At 38.2% G+C, this 23020-nt stretch overlaps 1 protein-coding gene across 1 annotated transcript in view; it reads right to left on the bottom strand.

The window, feature by feature from the left end:
* The window catches only part of Bbox1 (gamma-butyrobetaine hydroxylase 1), a 41694-nt gene that overhangs the window by 13248 nt on the left and 5426 nt on the right, over positions 1-23020 (bottom strand). Inside the window, exon 3 of the mRNA XM_059259476.1 lies at positions 11657-11855. Within this exon, the coding sequence (XP_059115459.1) occupies positions 11657-11855 (199 nt within the window). The remainder of the gene's footprint in view (positions 1-11656; positions 11856-23020) is intronic.

Here is a 23020-nt window from a genome sequence, read left to right on the forward strand (position 1 = left end):
TGTGTTGGGCATACTTTCAGTGTAATAGTTACAAACTCATTACCCAAGCCATGATCATTAAAATTTATCTGTGTTTTTTCCTAAGATTTGTATTGATTTATAGCTTATTTTTTTTTAGCTCATTGATCCATTTCAGTTAATTTTTTTTGTATGTAGTCTGATGTAGAGGATCCAATTTCATTCTCTTACCAGTGGATACCAGCTGTCTAAGCACCATTTACTGGAGACACAGTTATTTCCATATTGAATATCCTTGATATCTCTGATGGGAGTCAGTTGGCTATAAGGAATAGGTTTATTTCTGAACTCAATAATTCATCTGATTTATTTGTCTGCCCTTACTCCAGCAGCACCCCATCCATAGTGATTATTGCAAATTAGTTTTGTCTACTCGTAGCCCCTTGAAATTTATATAAACTGTTTTTTCAATTTATAAAAGAGAAGGGTAATTTTGGTGGAGATTTCATTAACTCTGTAGACAGGCTTGGGTAGAATTACTGATATTACATATTTCTATAAGAGCACAAGTTGTTTTTTTCATTCATTTCAAGGATGCTTTATATTTTAATTGTATGATTTGTCTACCCCCTTGATTGCACTTATTATTTGATATTTTATTCATCTGGATTCTATACTAAATTTCAGTAGTCTTAATTTACTCTTCAGATTGCTCATTGTTGGTATATGTAGCTATTAACTGAGTTTTACTTGTTCATCTTGTACCCTGAAACTTTGCTGCTTTGAATTATTAGTAGTGGTAGCAGTTTTTGTATCTATCTATCTATCTATCTATCTATCTATCTATCTATCTATGTAATCTGTTCTAGTCTACCTATCACCATCTATTATTGACTTACCTATTTATTTATAATCTACCTACCTATTGTCTATCATCTATCTATCTATCTATCTATCTATCTATCTATCTATCTATCTTATTTTTTTTTTTTTTTTGGTTTTTCGAGACAGGGTTTCTCTGTGTAGCTTTGCGCCTTTCCTGGAACTCACTTGGTAGTCCAGGCTGGCCTCGAACTCACAGAGATCCGCCTGGCTCTGCCTCCCGAGTGCTGGGATTAAAGGCGTGCGCCACCACCGCTGGAGAGATGGCTCAGCCGTTAAAGGCTAGGCTCACAACCAAAAATATCTATCTTATTTATCTGAAACTACCAGAACTATATTTAATAGTGGTGGCAAAAGCTAGCATCTTTGATTTATTCCTTTCCCAATGGAAAATGATCAACTTTTATTACACTATTGGAATTACTACTTAGGTGATGAAATAAAAATTGAAACTCTTACACAGACCCTGTCTCAATAATAATAATTTTTCTTCTTTCCAGAGTAACCATAACCATAACTTCAATAGTTATCACTTTTTGCATTTTATTATAGTGTTATCACCCAAATATATATCCATCAACACTGTGCTTAACCTTGCTCAGAAAAATGCTTGTTATGTTGATTGTATCTTTTAAGTATCTTTCATTTTTTTGCATGTGTGTCATTTGTGTATGTGTGTATACATATTCAAGTGCAGTGCATGTGGGGGCACATATTGTGCAAGTGCATGTATATATGTGTAGAAGCAAGAGGTTGACACAGGGAGTCTTCCTCAATCACTTTCTACCTTGTTCATTGTGGAAGGGTATCTCACTTGAGCCCATAGCTCATTTATTTGGCTGATCTAGTTGCTAGCTTGATCCTGTCTTCACCTTCTGAGCACTAGAATTGCTGAGCCATTGTGGCTACCCAACATTTATGTAGATGCTGGGATCTGAACTCTGGCCCTTGTGCTTATACAACAAGTGCTTTATCTACTGAGCTGTCATCCTTGTCCCTCTTTTAAGTCTCTTAATCCACAGGTTTTCTCTTCAAACTGTTCTCTCAATTTAGTGTTTGAAGAACTATGGGATTTTGACCTATAGAGCATCCCAGTTTGGAATTTAACTGCATAGTCAAGGTGAATTTATGCTGCCATTCAGCACATTCCCCTGTTTTCTGTACCACTAGAAAATTAATGACTAAATACAGAGGTTTGAGACTTAAGACAAAAGCATAGGCTGACATGGGAAATGTATGGCAAGAAACACAGTACCAGGCTTTCTTTTGGGGCACAGCCTTGTCTGCATAGATCACTAACAGATATTCACTGTTCATGCAGTAAGTCAGTGCAGAGGGATGGCAGTAAATACTTGAACTTAAGAGGTCCACAGCATGGTACGGGATCAAGTAATCATGAATTTTAGAAATTACCTTAACAAATCTCCATTACATGACTTAGCTTCTTTCTGAAGAGTGGTCTCCACATTGAGCAATACATCACCCACAATGACAAAGTGAAGACAGTTGTTCAGGTGACAGTTCAGGAGAAGAACAAGCGGGTTTACAAAGCTGTGAGTTATAGCATTGACATGGAGCTTTAAAACCATAAGTTCAGGTTTCTAGAGCATCTCTCTTTTTTATAGGTTTTTTTTTTTAATGTTTTGTTTTGTATGAAACTAGCAACAGAACATTGTGAGATTTTTTTAGGAAGAAGCAGTAAGATAACAGAGTACTGACAATCCCTGCCAGGTGGATGTGACCTCCCAAAGGTGGAAAATATCATATTTTCCTATTTTTTAAAAAGTTTTATTTTAGCCAGGCATGGTGGCGTACATCTTTAATCACTGGACTTTAAAATCAAAACCATAATGTCTGAGTTCAAGGTCAGCTTAGTCTACATAAGCGAGACCATTTCTCAAAAGGAAAAAGTGATCTGTTTTTATAATCTCTGTGCATGTGTGCATGGATGTATGTGTGTGCAGGGGCCTTCAGAGACCAGAAGAAGGTGTCAGATCCTCTGGAGCTAGAGTTACATGAACTTGTGTGCCCTGTGAGGTAGGTGCTGGAACTGAACACTGGTCCTTTGGAAGAAGAGCTAAAGCTCTTAATCTTAACCACTGTCTCTCCAGACCCACATTTTCCTATTTTGCATTTTTTTTTACTACTTATAACCCTTTCTAATGAGTCTAGTAGTCTTTTATGGAAAGGTTCAATATGTGAAGAATAACTTCCACCAGAAATAGAAATTCAAATAAGAAATGATCTATTTAGGAATGAAAAAACAATCCATAAGTGAAGACTAAACTAGAAGCAATGAGAAACTGAATATATGCAGCAGGTAATGTGTTTAGGTGGCTAGGAGATAAAAAAAAAGAGGTAAATTAAAAAAATATGTAAAGAGAGCTAGAGAGATAACTCCTCGGTGGTTAAGAGCACTGACTGCTCTTGCAGAAGACCTGGGTTTAGCTCCCAACACCCTCATCTGGTGGTTAACAACTCCATTTCCAGGAGATCTGATGCCCTTCTGTGGCCTCCAAGGGCAAGTGGTATACATAGACACACACACACACACACACACACACACACACACACAAATAGGTAAGTAAATAAATAAATAAAAATTAAAATTAAGCAAAGAAAGAATGACAGAAGTGAAGTGAGAGAGATTGGAGAGCGAGCAGCAGGAGGGTAGTAAGGAGGGCTGAATGCATGGGTGACTGGAGACCCATAAGGAAGAACTCAAGACAAAGGAACAGAACAAATAGAAAAGCTTCAGAAAAAAAAAAAAAAACAAAACTCTCAAGATTTTAAAAGGAAAACTTGTAGCTGCTCACCGAAGAACTGACCCCAGAACAACCCACAACAAAACGTGGCAGACTTCAAAGAAAAAAAAAACACCTCCCGCCGTCCAGGTAGAGATATTTATGACATTACTCATAAGGAAACAAAATCTGATCACCAATAAAACTCTCACGACTTGTTAAATACGAGTGAACGAAGAATTCTTTACTTAGCCAGGCCAATTTTCAAGACGAAGGGAAAGCCTTAAGCTTCTGTCAACATGGAAGAATTCAGACAATATTGTTCCCGTGGGTCCTTCCTGAGACATTTACAAGAGGCTAGGGTTCAGACAAGCAAGATGAAAACAGGCCCAATGACATAGGAGTTGTGCTAAGCAGCAAATTTATATTTGCTCAAACCAGTGACATCAGATAAAAAAAGATAAAAACAAACAAGCAAACCAACCTCGGAAATTGAGACAGTGAGCATAGTGCCAGGGCATGCACACGTGGGTTGGCAACACTAAACCAGGACATCAAGGAAGCAAACATTGTGGTCCCAGAAGTCTGGTTTTGCTCAAGACATGTGGTTGGGGTTTGAAGTTGCCATAGAGTTCTATTTTTTAACCTGCACTGTGTTTAAGAACATTTGAATGATAATAATTCATTTAGCTGTGCATTTCTTTTATGTGACTTTTCTATGCCTATGTTATCTTACACCAAAAGAACTCAGTAATGGGGAGTAGATGATGGTTACTATGGAAGGAAAGGGGTGACACTGGTACAAAGTACAAAACTGCTGAGAGATGGCCTAGCAGTGAGGAGGATCCCTGGCTGCTCTTGCAGAGAACCCAGGTATGTGTGAGTGTGTGTGAGAATGTGTGTGAGTGTTTGTATGTGTGTGTGAGTGTGTGTGAGTGTTTGTATGTGTGTGTGAGTGTGGGTATAGGTATGTGTAGAGGCCAGAAGTCAAAGTCAGGCACCGTCCTCAATTATTTTCCATCTGTTTTACTAAAAAAGAGTCTTCCATTAAACCTTGAGCTCCAAGCTTCAATTGGACGGACTAGCAAACAAACTTCAGGACAGCCTTGTGTCTCTGCCTTTCCCATACTAGCATTACCGGTGTAAGCTTTCATACTTGGGTTTTGTATGTGGGATCTAGGGATCTGAGCTCAGGTCCTCATGCTTCTTCAACAACTTTACTGTCTCTCCAGCCCCAGAAACCAGATTTGACAGCCAAAAATTCCAACAGTGCAAACCATAAAGGAAACCAAACTGTCATGGTAGCGTGTTGCAAAGGAAAAAGCATGGGCTGTTGAGGTAAGTAACTCTGTGTTTGCAACCCAATTTGTGTGCCTCAGATTCTTACCTGTAAAATGGGGATAATTAATTATTATTAGATTTGTGAGGACTCAAAATACTGATGGCAGAGAACTGAGTTTAATACTTAAAATGGTAAAAAATGCTTAATCATTTATCTTGCCTCAGTGGCAACAGCTTGTCCTGGCTGCATAGAATGTAACTGAAGTGGCCATGGGCACCAGAGGACTTGTTGAGAAGTGACCCCCTAAACAGACTATCTCACACATTTCCTCAAATGATTTCTGAGGAGCATGAGGTACAGAAATTACTTTTCCTTCCATTCATGAGATGACCTCATAGTCAAGTGGTTTTGCTGGCAACAGCATTAATTACTATGAAACTTAATACCACAAAGGGAACCCCAGGGACTGGCTCTTGGCAAATAACATGAACTGGGGGGTCACAATGGCTGTAGGAACAGGACTCATTGTTATCCTGCCTGAGAAACCCTAGTACTTACTAGAATGCTCATTTTCAAGGCTTTCCTCCTACTCAAACGCTGCAGTCAGTGCTACATTTAAAACAACTCATTATGAAGATCCAGTGGTTCAGTTTTTTTCAAAGTAGCATAGGATTACAAACTAAATTCAGAACTCAGACAAGTTTTCTCTGTTTTTCTCTCAAGTCTGAATCACTTCTAGGTTGGTTTCCATACCCCACAAACCATTTTTTATTCAAGACAGGCTATGACCTCCCCCTCCATCCCCAAGTTGTTTCTTGGCGAGACATTTCAATAAAATGTTTTTTCTTTGCCTGTTTCATCCCCACACTTCAGAAATATTTTCTGGTAACATGCATGTCAAATAAGTAGCTGCTTCAAAGTCAGTTTTGGAGGCAGTGCTAATGATGGGGATGATTTATAAAGGGATGGATGCCAGGGACTGTGACTATTTCACTCATACAGCCACAGTCTCTAACATAAACTGGTGTGTGAACTGTTGCTGGGCTGGTTTACAGATGTCTTTTGAAACACCAGTACAAGTCCAGTGGATGCTGGGAAGGTTCTTCAGTTGTAATCCCCAGATGCCATTTCAGTGTTCTAGTTCCTAGCTGCTCTGGCTGGTGTGCTTGACAGATAGCCCACGAGAAACTTGTTTGATTTTATTCAGCTGATGAGGTCTGCACGCAAGGCACTCGTGCAGATGTGAAACTGGGCAGTGCTCACAGTGTTTTATTCTCTTTCCAGCAAACTTTCATCCCAGGATCTCAGAAGGCATGGTGGGAATTAAAACCCTCAGCAGAGGAGAAACAGAGATATGGGAAGTTATATGACAGGCTTAGCTGGACTTCTCACTTAAGTAGCCGAGAGCAAATCCATGATTAAACTCTGTTTGTTTGGGGGACAGCTCTTTGGGAAGTAATTTAATATGAATGCCCTAGAGTGTCCAGGTCTTCTTTTGTTTCTAAAGTCTTTGGAGACAGCATTGCAAAGTATTATTTATATTTTTTGACTCTGATGGGCCCTTGTAAGTACTATTTGGTAATAAGATAACATTTGACAAACATCAAGAGCCTGTTTATTTAAGCACTTTTCTCTCTGTGACTCATATCTTAATCTTATTCCTGAAGTTAATTTCAGAATGTTTTCACTTTAAGTTTATTGTTCACACGGTCTAGCCCTTGCTATGTGTGATATATGCTAAACCTAGGGAATAAAATAGTTTTAGAAAACCAAAAATCAAAAACTAGAAATCTGCAATTCTGGCCCCACTCTGGAAAGAAAGTAGTTTCTTTAGCTAGCTGTGGTTGCAAGCCTTTGCCTCTTCTCCACTTTCTGATGAGGAGTTACTATGAGTTCCTCATAAGGTTAACTTTTGAAATAAAGATAGACAGTCATCAATAATGCTTGGAAAGAAATTCTAAAATCTTGATGAAAGTCTTTAGGATCGAAAACTCACATAGCAGTAACTTGTGCATCACACATTGAATTGTTACTGATGGTATGATCCTGACCATTTTGACTAGCAAGATGCTCAATATGAACAGAGCAGTGATATCTACATCTTTATTTCAAAGGTGACCCTGACTAGTCCAGTCACAAGCAGGTTGACTGGTTTATTGCTTGAACTGGATGACTTTCCTCTTTATTCTTCTTCTATCTTGCTTTGTAACATATAAATGCATTTATGTAATTAGTGACATCTTGGCATAGCCAGACAGTTTATGTAGTCACACAATTAGTAAGAAAATGAATTTTGAGGGTTTCATTTTCTTTTCCCCTATTTGAGGTCATTGGGATTTCACAGTATTGTCTTAATAAAATTACAGTTTTTTTTTTCGAGACAGGGTTTCTCTGTGTAGAAAATTATAGTTTTAAACACTGACAAACTAGCAAATAATCAATAGGGGTCGCTTACAACTGTGTTCATTTTTTTATACTGAGCTTGTTATAATTAAAATCAGACTGTTCAACAAAAAAGCAAAAATTATTTTATGTTACAAATTAGTGGAGGAGAGAATTCACATTTTTCCTTCCTCATTGGTCACTGAGAATACAAAATTGTTCATTTGTGTGAAAAGTAAATAGATGCTGTTTTGTATCATAATGCCTGGACTTGGGAGGAAAGTACCAGTAATAATCTCACAGAGCAGGGCTTCCCTGCAGCTTCCAGATCAAGGAGCATGAATCAGGAAAGGTTGTTGGAAGGGAGAATGAAAAAACTTAGTTGACTAAGTTAGAAAGACAAGAAAAACAAAAGCAACAAACAAACAAAACAAAACAAAAAAAAAACCAGGTCTAAACAGGCTTAGCACAAGTTGTCTGTCAAGAGAATAAAAGATAGGGGATGGAAAATCAAAGGCCATGTGTCATGTGCAAAAGGGTTTAGAAGGGATGGAAGCAATTCTGAGCAAACAACTGAGAAAGGAACCATGGTTACAGTCATCTCTCACAGGCTCTCTGCAGCATAGGCACTAAGCTAGACCTAAAAACTGAACCTTGATTACCCACCATTTTCAGTGTTCAGGAGCTCTGAATGACAGTGGCAATGAGATACAGATGTCTTAATTTCGTCTATGGCAGGCATAAGGAGGAATGGTATGTGCCTGAGTTGGATTAATGTAGGGGTAAGGAAGAGATGACACGTAACTTAGAGCAGTCAATTAAATAGATATCTATAAATGTCATACGTACTTATATATGGTTGCTTGTATGAATTAAGTTATGAGTATTTGTGTGTCTATTTGTGGGTTTGTGCATATGAGTACAGGTGCCCATGGAGACTAGAAGTGGCTGTTGGATCTCTTGGAGGTGGAATTACAGATGGCAGTGAGTTGCCCAACAACATAGGTGCTAGGAAGCAAATTCTGGTCCTGTTCAAGAACCATCTTACCACCCCCTAAATTTAGTTTCTTTAAAGGCCATCTTGCCAGTTAGATACTGCTCCATTTTGATTCTACTTTGCATTACTTTCACTATGTTGAGGAAACATTTGTCCCCTTGGAACTTCTATTGGCGTATTGAGTCAATTGAAATATTACTTCATTGCAATGTCAAATGTCCCTGGCTTCTTTGAAGTTTTCTGTTTGGTTTCAGTGGAATTTTTATTTGTTTAGATTATTTAGAGAAAGCCAATTGAAGTGTTTATATTCATCTATATATAGTAACTCGCAAACAGCAGTTTCTATAAAATAAAAACTCAAGCCCAGTTTAGAAAAAAATGCCTAGCATAGTTTCTACGCACACTGATATTCAAGAAAGACATTCAGTTTCATTGGCAGCAATTGTTTCTTTAGGATTTACTCTGTAGGATACATTCTCCACATTTTAATTTGTAATCACAGAAGATGGTGCTATTCAGGAAAAGTGTAGCTTAGAATGACTGGGTTCAATTATATGATAAAGTTAAAATATTTTTTCAATAATAATTTCTTCATATATTCCCAAAGGGTTTCCATAAGTTCAATAATTTATTTTTATTGGTATGGGAGGAGTGAGAGTTTTTGTCTATATTCTTTATAAAATGCATTGCTCTAAATCAAGATTTAAATCTTGAAAACATTTATCCTTCTCTTCACATCCATATGTAAATGACAAAACTGACAGTGTGAGTTTGTTTACCAGCTCTTATTCTTTATTCCAGGAAAGCTTTCACCATAGGGGCATTAGTGCTGTTGAGTGTTGCACATAGTTGCATGAAAACAATATTGTCTAGAAGATTCAGACTGGCAGAATAATGACAAGCATCTGAGAAAATGTAGATGTAGAAGCTGATGTGTACTTTGTCCTCAAATTGATTACCATTTTGATTTAGTTGAACGTAAGTTTATAATTAATAAATGCTACAATGTTTACTATACTCATCTGCTATTTGGTAGCCCTTTAAAAATATCTAGGCATGCATTTGTCCATTACGCATTTATTTCTGCCTACTATATATGAAGAATGCTTGAAAAACTGTAATCTATTGTTTTTATTTTACAAATCAATTAGCCATTGCAACGACAGCTAGGAACTAAAACTAGCTGTTCTTAATGTTCTCTAAGATAGCTGTTCTAAATTTTTCTTTTTTTTTTTTTTTTGGTTTTTCGAGACAGGGTTTCTCTGTGTAGCTTTGTGCCTTTCCTGGAACTCACTTGGTAGCCCAAGCTGGCCTCGAACTCACAGAAATCTGCCTGGCTCTGCCTCCCGAGTGCTGGGATTAAAAGCGTGCGCCACCACCGCCCGGCATGTTTCTTAAGCACTTAAAATTCTCCAAGCTAATAACTCAATTTAAGTGTAAAAGAACAGGTGGGTACTTATTTCCTAAGAATATAATAAGGGACTTTTGTGGCATGCATCCGTGAGAGTTCAGAGGTTGTGTGGCACCCAAAGTTCTACTGTGTATGTCTAGAAAGGTCCCTTCCTCTGAACCAGGAGTTCTCAATTTTGATTGCACATGAGAATCATCTTAAAATCCCAATGCAGAGATCAAATATCACTCATGCTAAAGAAAATCTTTGAAGATGGGACCCAGATATCTGTAGTTTTAAAATGGCCTACTCCAACATATTGCCCAGGCTGAGATATACTATTTTAGGTGCCCTTTAGAATGCTAATGAAAGTCCCTACATATTTTCTTTTAAATCTCATGTTACCCAATTTCAATGATCTCTTTCCCACATTACCTAGGAGAAGGAGAGCAGAAAAGAAGGATAACTTCAAAGAAAACACTCAATTTATCCCATTCTCTTAACACTAACAGTAATAACCAAGTCCAGAAAAGGCAAGCAAAACAAAAACAGCATGACAACAAAACCCTGAGCTAGTTATTGAGTTTAGAGAATTAAACACTGCAGAAAATGTGGAGGAAAGTCTGCAGGGACAGCTATGAGGTGGTGAGCAAGGGTTATCTTGACATATGTGCAGTGTGAGAGAGATCTTGTGCAGATTTTTTGATTTGCCAGGGAACTTGTGGTGGGATAGGATAAACCACTCTGGCTGGGTGGGAAGGCCTTGGAAAAATGGAATCAGGAGGTGTAGAAGGTCGGATTTATTTTGACAACGGACCTTTACTATTTATTCTAAAAATTTCACAATATTAGATCAGTGGCCAAGTTATTAAGCCCCTTTATAGGGCCTGTAGAAACAAAACAAAACAAACGTCAAACTGTAAATCAGGATTAAGATTCTGACCGCCAGTTAGATGGATGAGTGGTTTGGGTGGAGCTTAGAACCTCTGAAAAGAGCACCCAAACTGGTTACTATTATGAAATTGTGAAGTGCATTGGAATAGACTCCAGTGTTTGTTGTTCATAAATGAAAATTAAGTGAAATGACTTGCAAGAGATTTCTTTCGAGGTTTTCTGTTTAGTTCAGTCTCAGTACTTTCTCATGTATTTCTTTGTGTTATTAACAGTGAAGAAGAGACAAGCCTAGATTTATACTTTGCCTCCTTTATTATTACTCATGTGAATCTGCATTACAAATTAATTCTTTGAGCTTCATATTGCCTACCCACAAACTGGAGGATAATCACTATTTCAGAAACTTCAAAGGAATTAAAAAAATATACCTGAGGCTCTTACTAATTTCAAATATCTTCTTCTCATTCATTGGTCTGTGATTATGGCAATCTCCCCAGCAGTGTAAGTTCTTTCAGATGAAAAGACTATATACATTTATATAAAGTAAATCTATTAATAGTGTAAGTAAGTCCATATGCTAAGGGTCGGGAATAGGTTTCCTATGTCCAACATGACACAGTCTTTTGCTATGATAAACTCACTAAAATGATTGGGGGTTGATGATTAAATGTTCCTGATCATCTGTGCATCTTACTCTCTCCTAGGGACAACATAATCCTATGATATCACAGCCTTGCTGGTCTGCAGAGGGAGACTTCAGCAAATGACACAAGGTGCAGCCTGTTTATGCTCAGTTGATTGTTGGCATGCTAGGCTTAGGCTGTAGTGTTGATAGACCTATTTTTTCAAGAAAAGATAAGTCTACATATATTTCAGGCCTCCTAGTTTTAAAGTGTTGACAACTAATTCTATTTTCTTTCAACATCTTATGAGCCAAACCAAACATCTGAGTAAGACTATGTGCTACTAGTGTGTTAACTTTGGCTTGTGAAGGTTTCATTCACTTCTAATGTGCTCTACCATATTAGCACAAGAATAATTGTATTTATTTTATAACCGAAGCCCCCTCTTGGGAATAGATCCAACTGCATTTGTGATGACAGAATCCAAACCAACTGAAGACTCACCCATAGAATGTGAGGTACAAGAAGCCAATCCTTTTTCCAAGTTTGGTGATCTCTCCGTGTTTGTCAGCTGCTCCGACCAGTCTCACAATGCCTATTTTCTTGAGGCTGGAGAGCCATTTGTACGCATGCTCATCATCTTTTAACACATCTTCGAAGTTCATAGTAGGCATCTGAAGCTCTGAGCCCCAGTACTCACATTCTGTCAATTAAGAAAATAAAACAAAAAATTCTGGATTATCTTGCTTTTAGAAAAGACACAAACCTTAAGGGAAAACAGTTCATTGGAGTTGACCTTTGATTTATCATGGAGTTTATTAAATGTTGGTCATATCAGGAATTCTGGTCACCAGGTCCTTCTTCTTTGGGGTTGTGCCTACTATATGCCTCTTGCTTACAATATGTCTGGCCTCCAACTGGTATACAGTATGTTCCATCTATTCAAAGAATGTTGATTAGAAGATGACAGGACAGCCCTTGATATCCTTAAGACTACGTAGAAACAACCATGAGATACTATGTGCATAGCCGGCAGGTTACATCGTCTGATTCCAAGTAGATAAAATTAGGTTTCTGCACTAGAACAACATTATGACTAGGTAGGTACAGATTCTTCATCCTTTCATTTCTTCTACTAGGAAGCTGTCTTGTGATCAAACTGTTGTTTGGGGTCAGCATGATGAAGGTGTGTTCTTGGGATGCACAGAGCTGTGGGTGGCAGTGCCAAAGGAGATAAGGCCAGATGCCGTTCTTTGTTCTCTTATTCATGATGATAAAATGCTTGTAAATATGTTTGCTTGAGAAAACAGAAAGGTAAACAGAAATAAAAAATTATAGGCTTGCAAACCACAATTTCCTAAAGGAAGTAGAACTCAGAGGAAATGCTCGCTGACCCATTCATGCTTTCTTAACTGGGAAGGAAACAGTTTTAGCACAGCAATCCTTCCTAACAAGTAAAAGGATAAGAGCTCTCATTATCATGAGTGATGCTATTTCCTCTAACTAGGGAATGTGTTATATACAGAAGCCATCCCCAAAGCCTCTAGCTTAAGAATGAAGAACAGGTCAATGGTTGTTTCTTGCAGTACTGGTCTGGCATTCATTTCCTCTTTGAGGTCAACATGGCTATTTCTATTGTGATATAAAACTTCTTAGAAGATAGTAGCTCTAGCTGTGGGAAGATATATACAGATGCAGAGAGGCACTTGCTGCTCCTCCAGCAGTTACAGGAGAGTACTTGCAGGAATAAGTCACATAGTGCCCAAATATTTGGGCTATTAAGCATAAAACTTTATATACTGAGACAGATTTTCTAAGAACTAAATTAAAACTATGAATTGGGTGTTCCTAGTGGCTGTATTAATTCTATTGGGCTATGTTAGTATTGTTTAGTATTAGTAGGTTGTGGCATATGCCTTTGATCCCAGTTCTCAGGAGGGAAGCAGACACAGGTAGATTGTGTGAATGCAAGGCTAGCCTGGTCTATATAGTGAGCCACACTATGTGGCTACATATAGAGAGACCATGTCTTAAAACAACAAACAAACAAACAAACAAACGACAAGTACTCTACCACTGAAATATTTTCCTGGTCCTCCCCTTTTTCTCATCTGTCTGTCTGTCTGTCTATCTATCTGTCTATCTATCTATCTATCTATCTATCTATCTATCTATCTATCTATCTGTTTATTTATATTTACTGTTGAGGCGATGGTATCATTCTACTGAACCTGTTCTCCAGACTCTGGAGCAGCTCAGGTACAGGTCTAAGCAATCAGGTTCTGTTTAGCATCATGGTGGTATTTCTTGAGTGCATTAGCTACTCAGTAGCTATTTATTAGCTTATTTTTTCCAACCCTAAAATGCATTTTAGCATGTCACAAGGCTCTTCCAAAGATCTCAAAGTCTATGGAAAACTTGGCCACTGGTGATTATAACACGGTGTGGTTGAAGCTATTGTTGAAATGTGTTCAAGATACTGCAGAGGAACTCATCTCATCCCCAACTAATGCTTCCTATGATTCTTAATGATTCTTTTACCATACATGGTGTTTCCTAGGTCTATTCCTTACGCTCCAAGTATTCTAAAACCGAAGTTGGCTCTATGTGAAAGAGACTCTTTGCAAATAAGCAATGTACTTAGTTTTGTTTTGAATAGTGAATTATGTGGCTATTTGTTCGGCCATTATCATTTGTTTATTGCATTTTAAATTTCCAGACTGTAGTAATTGAGAAGTCTCCAGAAAGAGGGTGATGCCTGTCATTAGTATTACATAGAAAGGCTATTTGGTTTTCAGTTAGGAGAAAATTTTCCAGGACAAAATCATCAGTGTTATGGTCATAGATAACGAAGCTTACCTGGATTATGTACAGAAACTGAGAATAAACATTGAAAACACTTTAAAGCTTGATGAGCCCCAGAGGACAATCAGGGAACTATAGAAATATCAACAGTTGATGAAAGTAGAGAATTACTGGACATTTTCATATTGTCTTTGGTATTCTAATTACTGCTCGACTATTCCTATTACTGCCTCAACTACAAGGGATGAGTCCTCTAGTTTCCAGCTCTGTGAAAAATCCCCACAGAGGTTAAGTAATTTATACATGAAGATTTATTTTAATGTTTAGAAAAAAATGCTTTGTATTGTATTTGTATTGTAACTAAAGCAACATAGGCAGATGCATGATACTGTCCAGTAGAACGTTCAGAAGTGACAGAAGTATCTGTGTGCACTAGTACCACAGCTACTACTAACATATTGACCATTGATATCTGGGTGATGGAACAGAGAAATATTTTTTAATTTATTTGCTTTTAATTTTTAGGTAAAATTTGAACACTTGTATGAAACTTGTATTAGACAGATCATGATGGGGAGGAAATAGAGGCAGAATGGTCTAGCTTTGAATCATTGTTATGCCTTTTATCTGCGTGTTCCTGAGAATCTGAGTTTCAGTTTAACTTCTATTTAAATTTTTTTATTTTTATTTTTTGTTTATTAAGAAATTTTTTATTCATTTTACATACCAACCACAGATTCCCTTCTCTTTCCTCCTCCCATCTCCCCCTCCCCAGTTTAATTTCTTAAACAAGGACTATTATACTTTCTCTGCAGGCCATTTATAACTCTGTCACGAGACTGTACAGAGACTCTATCATAACACATGGCACGTATTAACATATAATGATCACGCAACAACTGTTTGCTAATAATTTCTAGGAATTGTACAGAAGGCTTGATGCTTTACAATTTTATTTCTTTTAATCTCCATAACAAATATGTGTGGTAGATGGTTTTAGTACTAATGAATTCTAAAGTAGGGGACAGTAGCCTAAGGCATGCAGCTAACAATTTTCAATGCTAGTCAAAAAACCAGGTAACTTTTCCCAATGGCAACTTGACCATATAACTTGTTGGTTTGAAGTACTATCATAATGAACATTTTTTGAGATTGTAATTACATCTCACTCCTCTTTCCTCCCTCCAAACCTTCCCATTGGCTCCTCCTTACTCTCCTTCAAAGTAATTGCCTCTTTTTTCAATAATTATTATTGCATGTATACATGTATATATGTATATACATACATGTTCTTAAATATAACTTGTTCATTCCATATAATGTTACTTGTATGCATGTTTTCAGGGCTGACACTTAGCATTGGACAACCAATTGGTATGCCTTTTCTTGGGAAGACTATTGCACAAATCCTAATTGGTCTTAATAAAAACCCAGAGCCAGAAAACAGGGTGAAAACTGAAAGATCAGAGAAGCAGAGCAAGCCATAGCCACCACCTCTTAACTCACCAACGCCTCAGCCTGAATGAAGCCAGAGTTCCTGTCTCCTCCTGCATTATATTCCTTTCTCTGCCCAGCCATATCACTTCCAGTCTCAACCTTCCTAGTGCTGGGATTAAAGGTGTGTGATCCCAAGTGCTGGAATTAAAGGTGTATGCCACCACTGCCTGGCTCTGTTTCTTTTTTAGATTGGATTAATCTCATGCAGCCCAGTGTGGCCTTGAAATCACAGAAATCCAGATGGATCTCTGCCTCTGCCTCCCTAGTGCTAGGATTAAAGGTTTGTGCCATCACTGCCTGACTTCTAGGGCTAACTCTGTGGCTAGCTCTGTCCTCTGATCTTCAGAAAAGCTTTATTTCCTAGATTACAAATAATATATCACCACAGAAGACCACTTCTCCTACACCCAGCTTTCTTCAGTTGCCTGAAGAAAGTTCTTTGTGTAAGGTTGAGACCTCATGAGCATTTTTTTTATGTTGTCTATTGGAATGTTCATAGATTATCCTGTTATTTACAAAAGAAATCTAACAGATAACAAAGAAATCAGGGTAAGTTATACCGAGGAATAACTTTGAACTCATTTAGGCATGAGGGTTTAAAGATAAACCTGGCAACTAGTCAGGCTTTTAAACACAGAGAAAGCATTAGGAAAAGGGCTCATTTGCACAGTATATAACATCACTCTTCACTTTGGATGAAATCAACAAAAGTTTTTTGTATTTAAAAACGGTTTCCCTTCTGTAACTCCTGCCAGTGTATTCAGACCTTTTTTTTTTATTTTAGTAAAGGTTAATATCATGCTCAGAAACTTTCAGTTATTATGTGAAAAATAAATAAAACTGAAATTAAAATCATTTTCACACCTGTATTTTGATTGGGGGTTCTTTTTTTTATAATGGTCTATGTATGCTACAAATAGATGTTTCTTCGATGGGGGTGGGTTGACACTTATTTGTGGGTAGGGAAAAAATATTTAGAATGTACTTAAGGATTATACTGGTTTAGTGAAGTAGTAGTTGTAGGTTCTCCACCAAGATCCATGACGTCCCTAGCTCTAGCGAACTGGCTAGGTTTCAGTACCTGGCATGATTCCCCTCTTGTTGAATGGGTCATAAATCCAACTGGAGAGTTGTTGGTTACTGCCAAGGTATTATTGCCACTGCTGCACTCTTAGGGTGATTGTGTCATGTTGGCTGTTGCTGTGGTTCATCTATAAAGCATCTCCCATACCTAAGGCTCAAGGATCATTGCAGAAAAGGGGGTAGAATGACAGGAAGAGCCAGAGGATAATGGAGTTGGCTGTAAGATTGTGTCTCCTAGTGATGTCAGAAGCTATAGATCATCTCACCCATAAGAGCTAAACAAGGACAATAACAACAGATATGCTAAAGTGGAAGGGGGGAAAGACCACGAGGCCTCAGAACTTCAGACAACCAAGAGATGCTAAAAGCAGGAGGAACAAATTTCCCTGGGGAAAACACATCAATTTGTTATCCAATACCAAGTGGTCGGTCCTGAAAACATACATACAAGTAGCATTACACAGACTGAGCAGGTTACTTTTAGAAATTTTATATATATATATATATATATATATATATGTAAATAACAACAATTAATAAAAAAGCTATGAATTTGGAAGAGTTTGGAGGGAGGAAAGGGAAAGGGGAAATGATGTAATTATATTATAATATCAATAAATAAATACTTAAAAAAGAATTTTCAAAGATATAAATTGCACCCAAGAAGGATTTATTTAGGACACATACTATATATACAAAGGATTTTTGTTTATTTATTTTTTGGTTTTTTGAGACAGGGTTTCTCTGTGTAGCTTTGGAGCCTGTCCTAGATCTCGCTCTGTAGACCAGACTGGCTTCAAACGCATCAGAGATAGGCCTGGCTCTGCCTCCCAAGTGCTGGGATTAAAGGTGTGCGCCACCACCACCTGGCTTTAAAGGATGTTTTAATGAAAATTTGTTTTTGTATGAGTTATTTTCCCATTGTGAACATGCATACTACACTGTTGTTTATCAATATAGAAAGCTGTAGATTCTTGTGTTATTCTTGATATGTGCAAAACTGTATTACATAGAGACTTCAGTAAAAACCCACAGTCAGCAAATACCCAACACAGTCCAAGCTACCAACAATTTTTATTTTCAAGTTTTTATTATCATAGTGTGAAGATTTTTTTTTCTTTTTCCGTGGTGCTGAGATTTAGCCCAGAGCTCTTATAGGATAGGCAAATGTTCCATCTATCTTTTAAATTCTACAGAGTTTAAAATTTTAAAACAAGATCTCTCATTTTGGAGTACCTACAATGCCTTCCTCAAACCAGAGACCAAAGGCTAAAGGCCATAGCAGATTGGGTAACAGAATATAAACCACTAACATACTCCAATGTTTAAAATGTGACTTGCAAAGATGGTACTATGAATGGCTGGTTGCCAAATCCGACCTATGATCTGGAATACAAATTACTCTAATTATCAGTGAGAATTAATAATGTGTTTCACTAAACCTGCCTTACAAAGCATTCTGTGATGTCCACACAGAATATTAAACATCAACATCCAGAGAGTGATTTCAAAACATGTTCCCATTTTCCTCCAACAGCAAAAGAGAACTATCAGGGGATGCAAAAGAAAATATTTGACTAGAGTAAAACATTTGTCAGGAGAATATATTAAGAACAAATTTAGGCTTCACACTTGGGTCTGGATACATAAGAAGAATGGAAATGATGGAATATGTAAGGAATGACCACCCTTCCTCATTTAACTTATGGCCTTACTAATGAATACTTCCTCAAACATGCGCTTCACACATCATAAAATTTATGATTGGGCTACATGCCAGATTTCAAGGAACTGTTTGTGTAAGGGTTCCTGCTGAGGGCTAAACATTACATTCCTGGGCCCTGAGCTATATTTCAGAAAGGAAAAGACACAAAGAAGGCCTTTAGTTAAAGATTCTTGAGCACAGAAAGTGGGTTTTCAAAGTGTCGTTTCAAAAATTTAGGACCTCCTGGCTACCCGCACCATGATGGGCCTTTGGCTCTGAGATGGCTTATCTAATGTACATAGCATTAGTTAAATTTTTACTCTTTTCTTAATATCTTCATAGTCTGTTAATTATATTTCATTTTGTAATGATTGCATATAGTCATATAAATGCCATTTTATTATTTTTCACTATTTTATTGTGAATAATTTCTAAGGGCTCCACTAAAACCCAATTCTGATCCCTAATAGAGGAGAGAAGGCAGAGGAACGAAACAGAGCTTTGGGTCTCCTTCCTTCACTGGATGGAGGTTGTGGTCCTTTATCTCTTGTCTGGTGAATTCTGTATAGCTTTTAAGATCCTGGTCACACATGAGAATAGGAAGAAGCAAAGTGCTAGAGAGGCTCACAGAAATCCACAAAGATACCCCCCCAACAGACTGCTGGCAATGGTCGAGAGACAGTCCGAACTGACCTACTCTGGTGATGGGATGGCCAAACACCCTAATTGTCGTGCTAGAAACCTCATCCAACTACTGAGGGATCTGGATGCAGAGATCCATGACTATGCCCCGGGTGGATCTCTGGGAGTCCAATTAGCGAGAATGAGGAGGGTTTATATCAGTGAGAATTGTTGAGACCAAGGTTGGATAAAGCACAGGGACAAATAGCCAAACGAATGGAAACACATGAAATATGAACCAATGGCTGAGGGGTCACCAACTGGATCAGGCCCTCTGAGTGGGTGAGACCGTTAATTGGCCTGATCTGTTTGGGAGGCATCCAGGCAGTGGGACGGGGTCCTGTGCTCATTGCATGAGTCGACTGTTTGAAACCTGGGGCCTATGCAGGATCGCTTGGCTCGGCCTGGGAGGAGGGGACTGGACCTATCTGGACTGAGTCTACCAGGTTGATCTCAGTCTGTGGGGAAGGCTTTGCCCTGGAGGAGGTGGGAATGGGGGGCGGGCTGGGGGGAAGGTGAGGGGGGCGGGAAAGGGGAGATCAAGGGAATCGGTGGCTGATATGTAGAACTGAATTGTATTGCAAAATAAAAATAAAAATAAAAATAAAAATAAAAATAAACAAAAAAACCTGGTCACTTATCCTCCTTTAATGTTCAGATGAGACGAGGATCTGAAGATGAGAAGTTTGTGTGTGGGAAACCCTGGAAGCAGGAAGAGGGAAGAAAGCCTCCAGAAGAACTGTTAGTGTATGGCTCACTGCTGCTGGCAGCTGTCTTCACCAGTATGGGACCTTATGAGACATAAGAGTACACATTTTCAGTGTCTTGGATATGGAGCGAAGAATCTGAGGACAACACACTACTCTTCAGTGATTGAGGGCTGCTCTTCCTGGCATCCACTTTTGGGTCTTTCTAGCTGAGATTGTTCCCTCATACAGGGAGGGAGACTGGTAGTTTCACAGGTGTGGATGGAAATGTGGCAAGAGCCTCTGAAATGGCCTTCTTCTGGAAACCTGCTTGGGTTGCTAGGCAAGGGTGAGGTGTCTCTCCTCTTGGCTCAGCCTTGATGCATACCACAGTGCTTATCTCTTCATGTTGAAATCTTCTTCAACATGTATTTGTTGAAAAAGATTACATTCATGAATAAAGATAGGTATTATGATTGAGTTCCTTGCTTGGAAATTTGGGTAGATAGGTAAAGAAACAAACACAAATATGTAATAGTAAAATGATTGTGTCAAGTGCCTGTGAAGCTTGTAACAGTGATAAACAGCAACTGGGAGTGGGGAGGGAACTTGTTCAGACACATCACCTTATCTCTGCCTCTCCCACTAGATGGCAAGAACCTCACAAACAATGGAGACCACGCTATTTGTTTTTATGTCCCCACTAATAATGAGTTTTCCCCCATTTCCCCCAATGGGCATGCTAGGGAGAGTACAAAGTAGGTCTTACAGAGCAAATTGTGCTCTGCACCTTAAATCTTTCCTTACTTTGACTCATATCTAATTATTCTAATTTAAAGATTTATTTTTTTTATGTGCACAGATGTTTTATCTCTGTGTAAATGTACCATGTGTGTGCAGTGCCTGCAGAGGCCAATTGAGGGCATCAGATCCTTTAGAACTGGAGTTACAGATGGTTGTGAGCCACCATGCCAGTCATGAAAATTGAACCCTAGTTCTCTGGAAGAGCAGCCAGACCTTTCAAGCACTGAGCTATCTCTCCAGCCTAACTCTAAAAGTCTAGAGTGAATTGTATGTGAATATATAAATGAGGCTTCTAAACAAGTTTGAGCTTCTGAGAAGAGAAACACATTTTCATTTTCATGACACTGGAATATCCTAGATCCATAGGCCTTTGCTGAGAATGGCTACCGAGATGGAGAATGCAATACAGAAAGAGTGAGGTGGCTTGTGTAGGATGTTTAATGATGAAACAAGCACTTAAAATTCCAGGGACTCTTCTAAGCACTAGACATTGATTAATTCATGAAACCCTTACAACAACTCTGTAATGTATGCACTGAGTTGTACATTTAGAATCACAGAAAATACAGAAGTCCTAGAGATGTCACAAAGACAGCTGCTGGGCTATTTCTCTAAGGTGACTAACCCCCTTTCTCCCCAACTGCTTCATGGATTGTGAGACCTCATCCATAGCCTTCTCTGTTTTTGTTTGAATGTTGTGTTTCAGCATGTGAAAGTCCCCTGAATTCCTCAGTGGAATATAATTGTAACTGGTCTGATCTGTGCCTCCTTGGTGAGCTCACTGATATATTTTTACTAATAAGCTCATATCTCTTTTGGCAGCTTTAACTTCATTGGCTCATATTCGCTCTCCCGTTAACCAGAAAGATAGGGATTGAATGTTATCTGAGTATTCTCCCCCTATTACTCACATGCTTTATTTCTGAAACTGGTTTACTGCAAAATTCACAAGTTCTCCTATAAATGAAAATGCAGGTCCCACCTGACAGGGAACTTGTGTCAAAGCTAATAACTTGAGATTTAAATGGTCATTTTGGGTTCAATGCTTTCCATCAGCATGGGCTTTGGGAAACAAGAAACTCTATGTTCAGCCTCTATCTAGATAACATAGCATGAAGATAACCTATCAAGCTATGAAAATAGAATGAGACAATGTCAGTGAAGAATTTAGTGGCTCCACTGCCTGATTGATTTGCCTTTGAGCTGCAAGTACTGAATATGTCTAGATGAAAACAGACCAGAGTGACTACTCTCCCTCTATGGCCATGAATCTATAGTTAAAAAAATACACAAACTCTTCTAGTTATTTATCACATTTTCTAGTCTCAAGTTTCCACACTTCCTCCTCTATTTTAATCTCAGATGATTTTCCTCATTTTAGTGTAAAAAATACAAGAACTCAGAAAAGAAATTTCATCTACTCTCATTGTCACACTTATCAATTTGCTTGTGTCTGTGTGCTTTTCATTCTTTGAGGAACTACAGATAAGTGTACATTTTTTTGGGGGGGGTCTCTTTCAGCACAAAAATGTAAATGCCTAAGGGCTAAATCCTTTTCCTGGTTTTTCTCCCTATTATATTTTCTTTTCTTTTCTTTTCTTTTCTTTTTTTTTTTTTTTTTTTTTTTTTTTTTTTTTTTTTTTTTTGGTTTTTTGAGACAGCGTTTCTCTGTGTAGCTTTGTGCCTTTTCCTGGAACTCACTTGGTAGCCTAGGCTGGCCTCGAACTCACAGAGATCCGCCTGTCTGCCTCCTGAGTGCTGGGATTAAAGGCGTGCGCCACCACCGCCCAGCTATATTTTCAACCCCAGTATATGGTACCCGTTATTCAATAGTACCCATCAGGATGATGAATGTATAAATGCCCAATGTGTGGTAGATATTCAGTCAGCTAAATCAGTGACTGAAATGATTATTTCTCTAGATTAAAATCTAGTGGAGCAGATAATGACCATTTAATGCAACATATGTGGTGTCAGATGGGTACACACACACACAGATCACTGTGAGCACAGAAAGAGGAGGGGTGCTCATTAGTGCAGATGCTCTCTAGTCAACTCTTGGCTCTGTTACTCTTTGAACTAGTTTTAAGTTTTATTAGCCTCATTTATTGCTGGGATTAAATAGGTCAATACTTAATCTCACTGATTTGTACAATAAATGATTAAACAAGTGAAAATGAAAGAGTGGCCTGGGAGTGGGGGAAGAGGTTCAGGAAGAAGGACATTTGGTGGCAGTAGATTCTACATAGGGTTGATAGTAGAGCAGGTAAGATGTGGTGATGATGGATTATTTTAATGACAGAGCAAATACAATAAGCTTCGTAGGTAGATGAAAACAGTCATGGATGGTACAAATGCCTATATTTCATCACAGACTCCCACATAGGTCAAGAATGGATTTGACTCATATAACATGAGTTAGACAGCTGTGCTATGAGCATTTCCTGCTAATTAAAAAGAAAATCTCATATGTGTGAATCTTGCTTTTGGCCAACGTTTTGTAAAAGCATTCTCTGCACCAAACCAACTATATTTCCGGCACTATAAGAAAATTAAGTAAATGCCCAGTTCTCCTTGAGAAAACCAGCTCTACAGTTCTCTTGCTAT

Source organism: Peromyscus eremicus, chromosome 4, assembly GCF_949786415.1.
Source record: "Peromyscus eremicus chromosome 4, PerEre_H2_v1, whole genome shotgun sequence".
NCBI lineage: Eukaryota > Metazoa > Chordata > Mammalia > Rodentia > Cricetidae > Peromyscus > Peromyscus eremicus.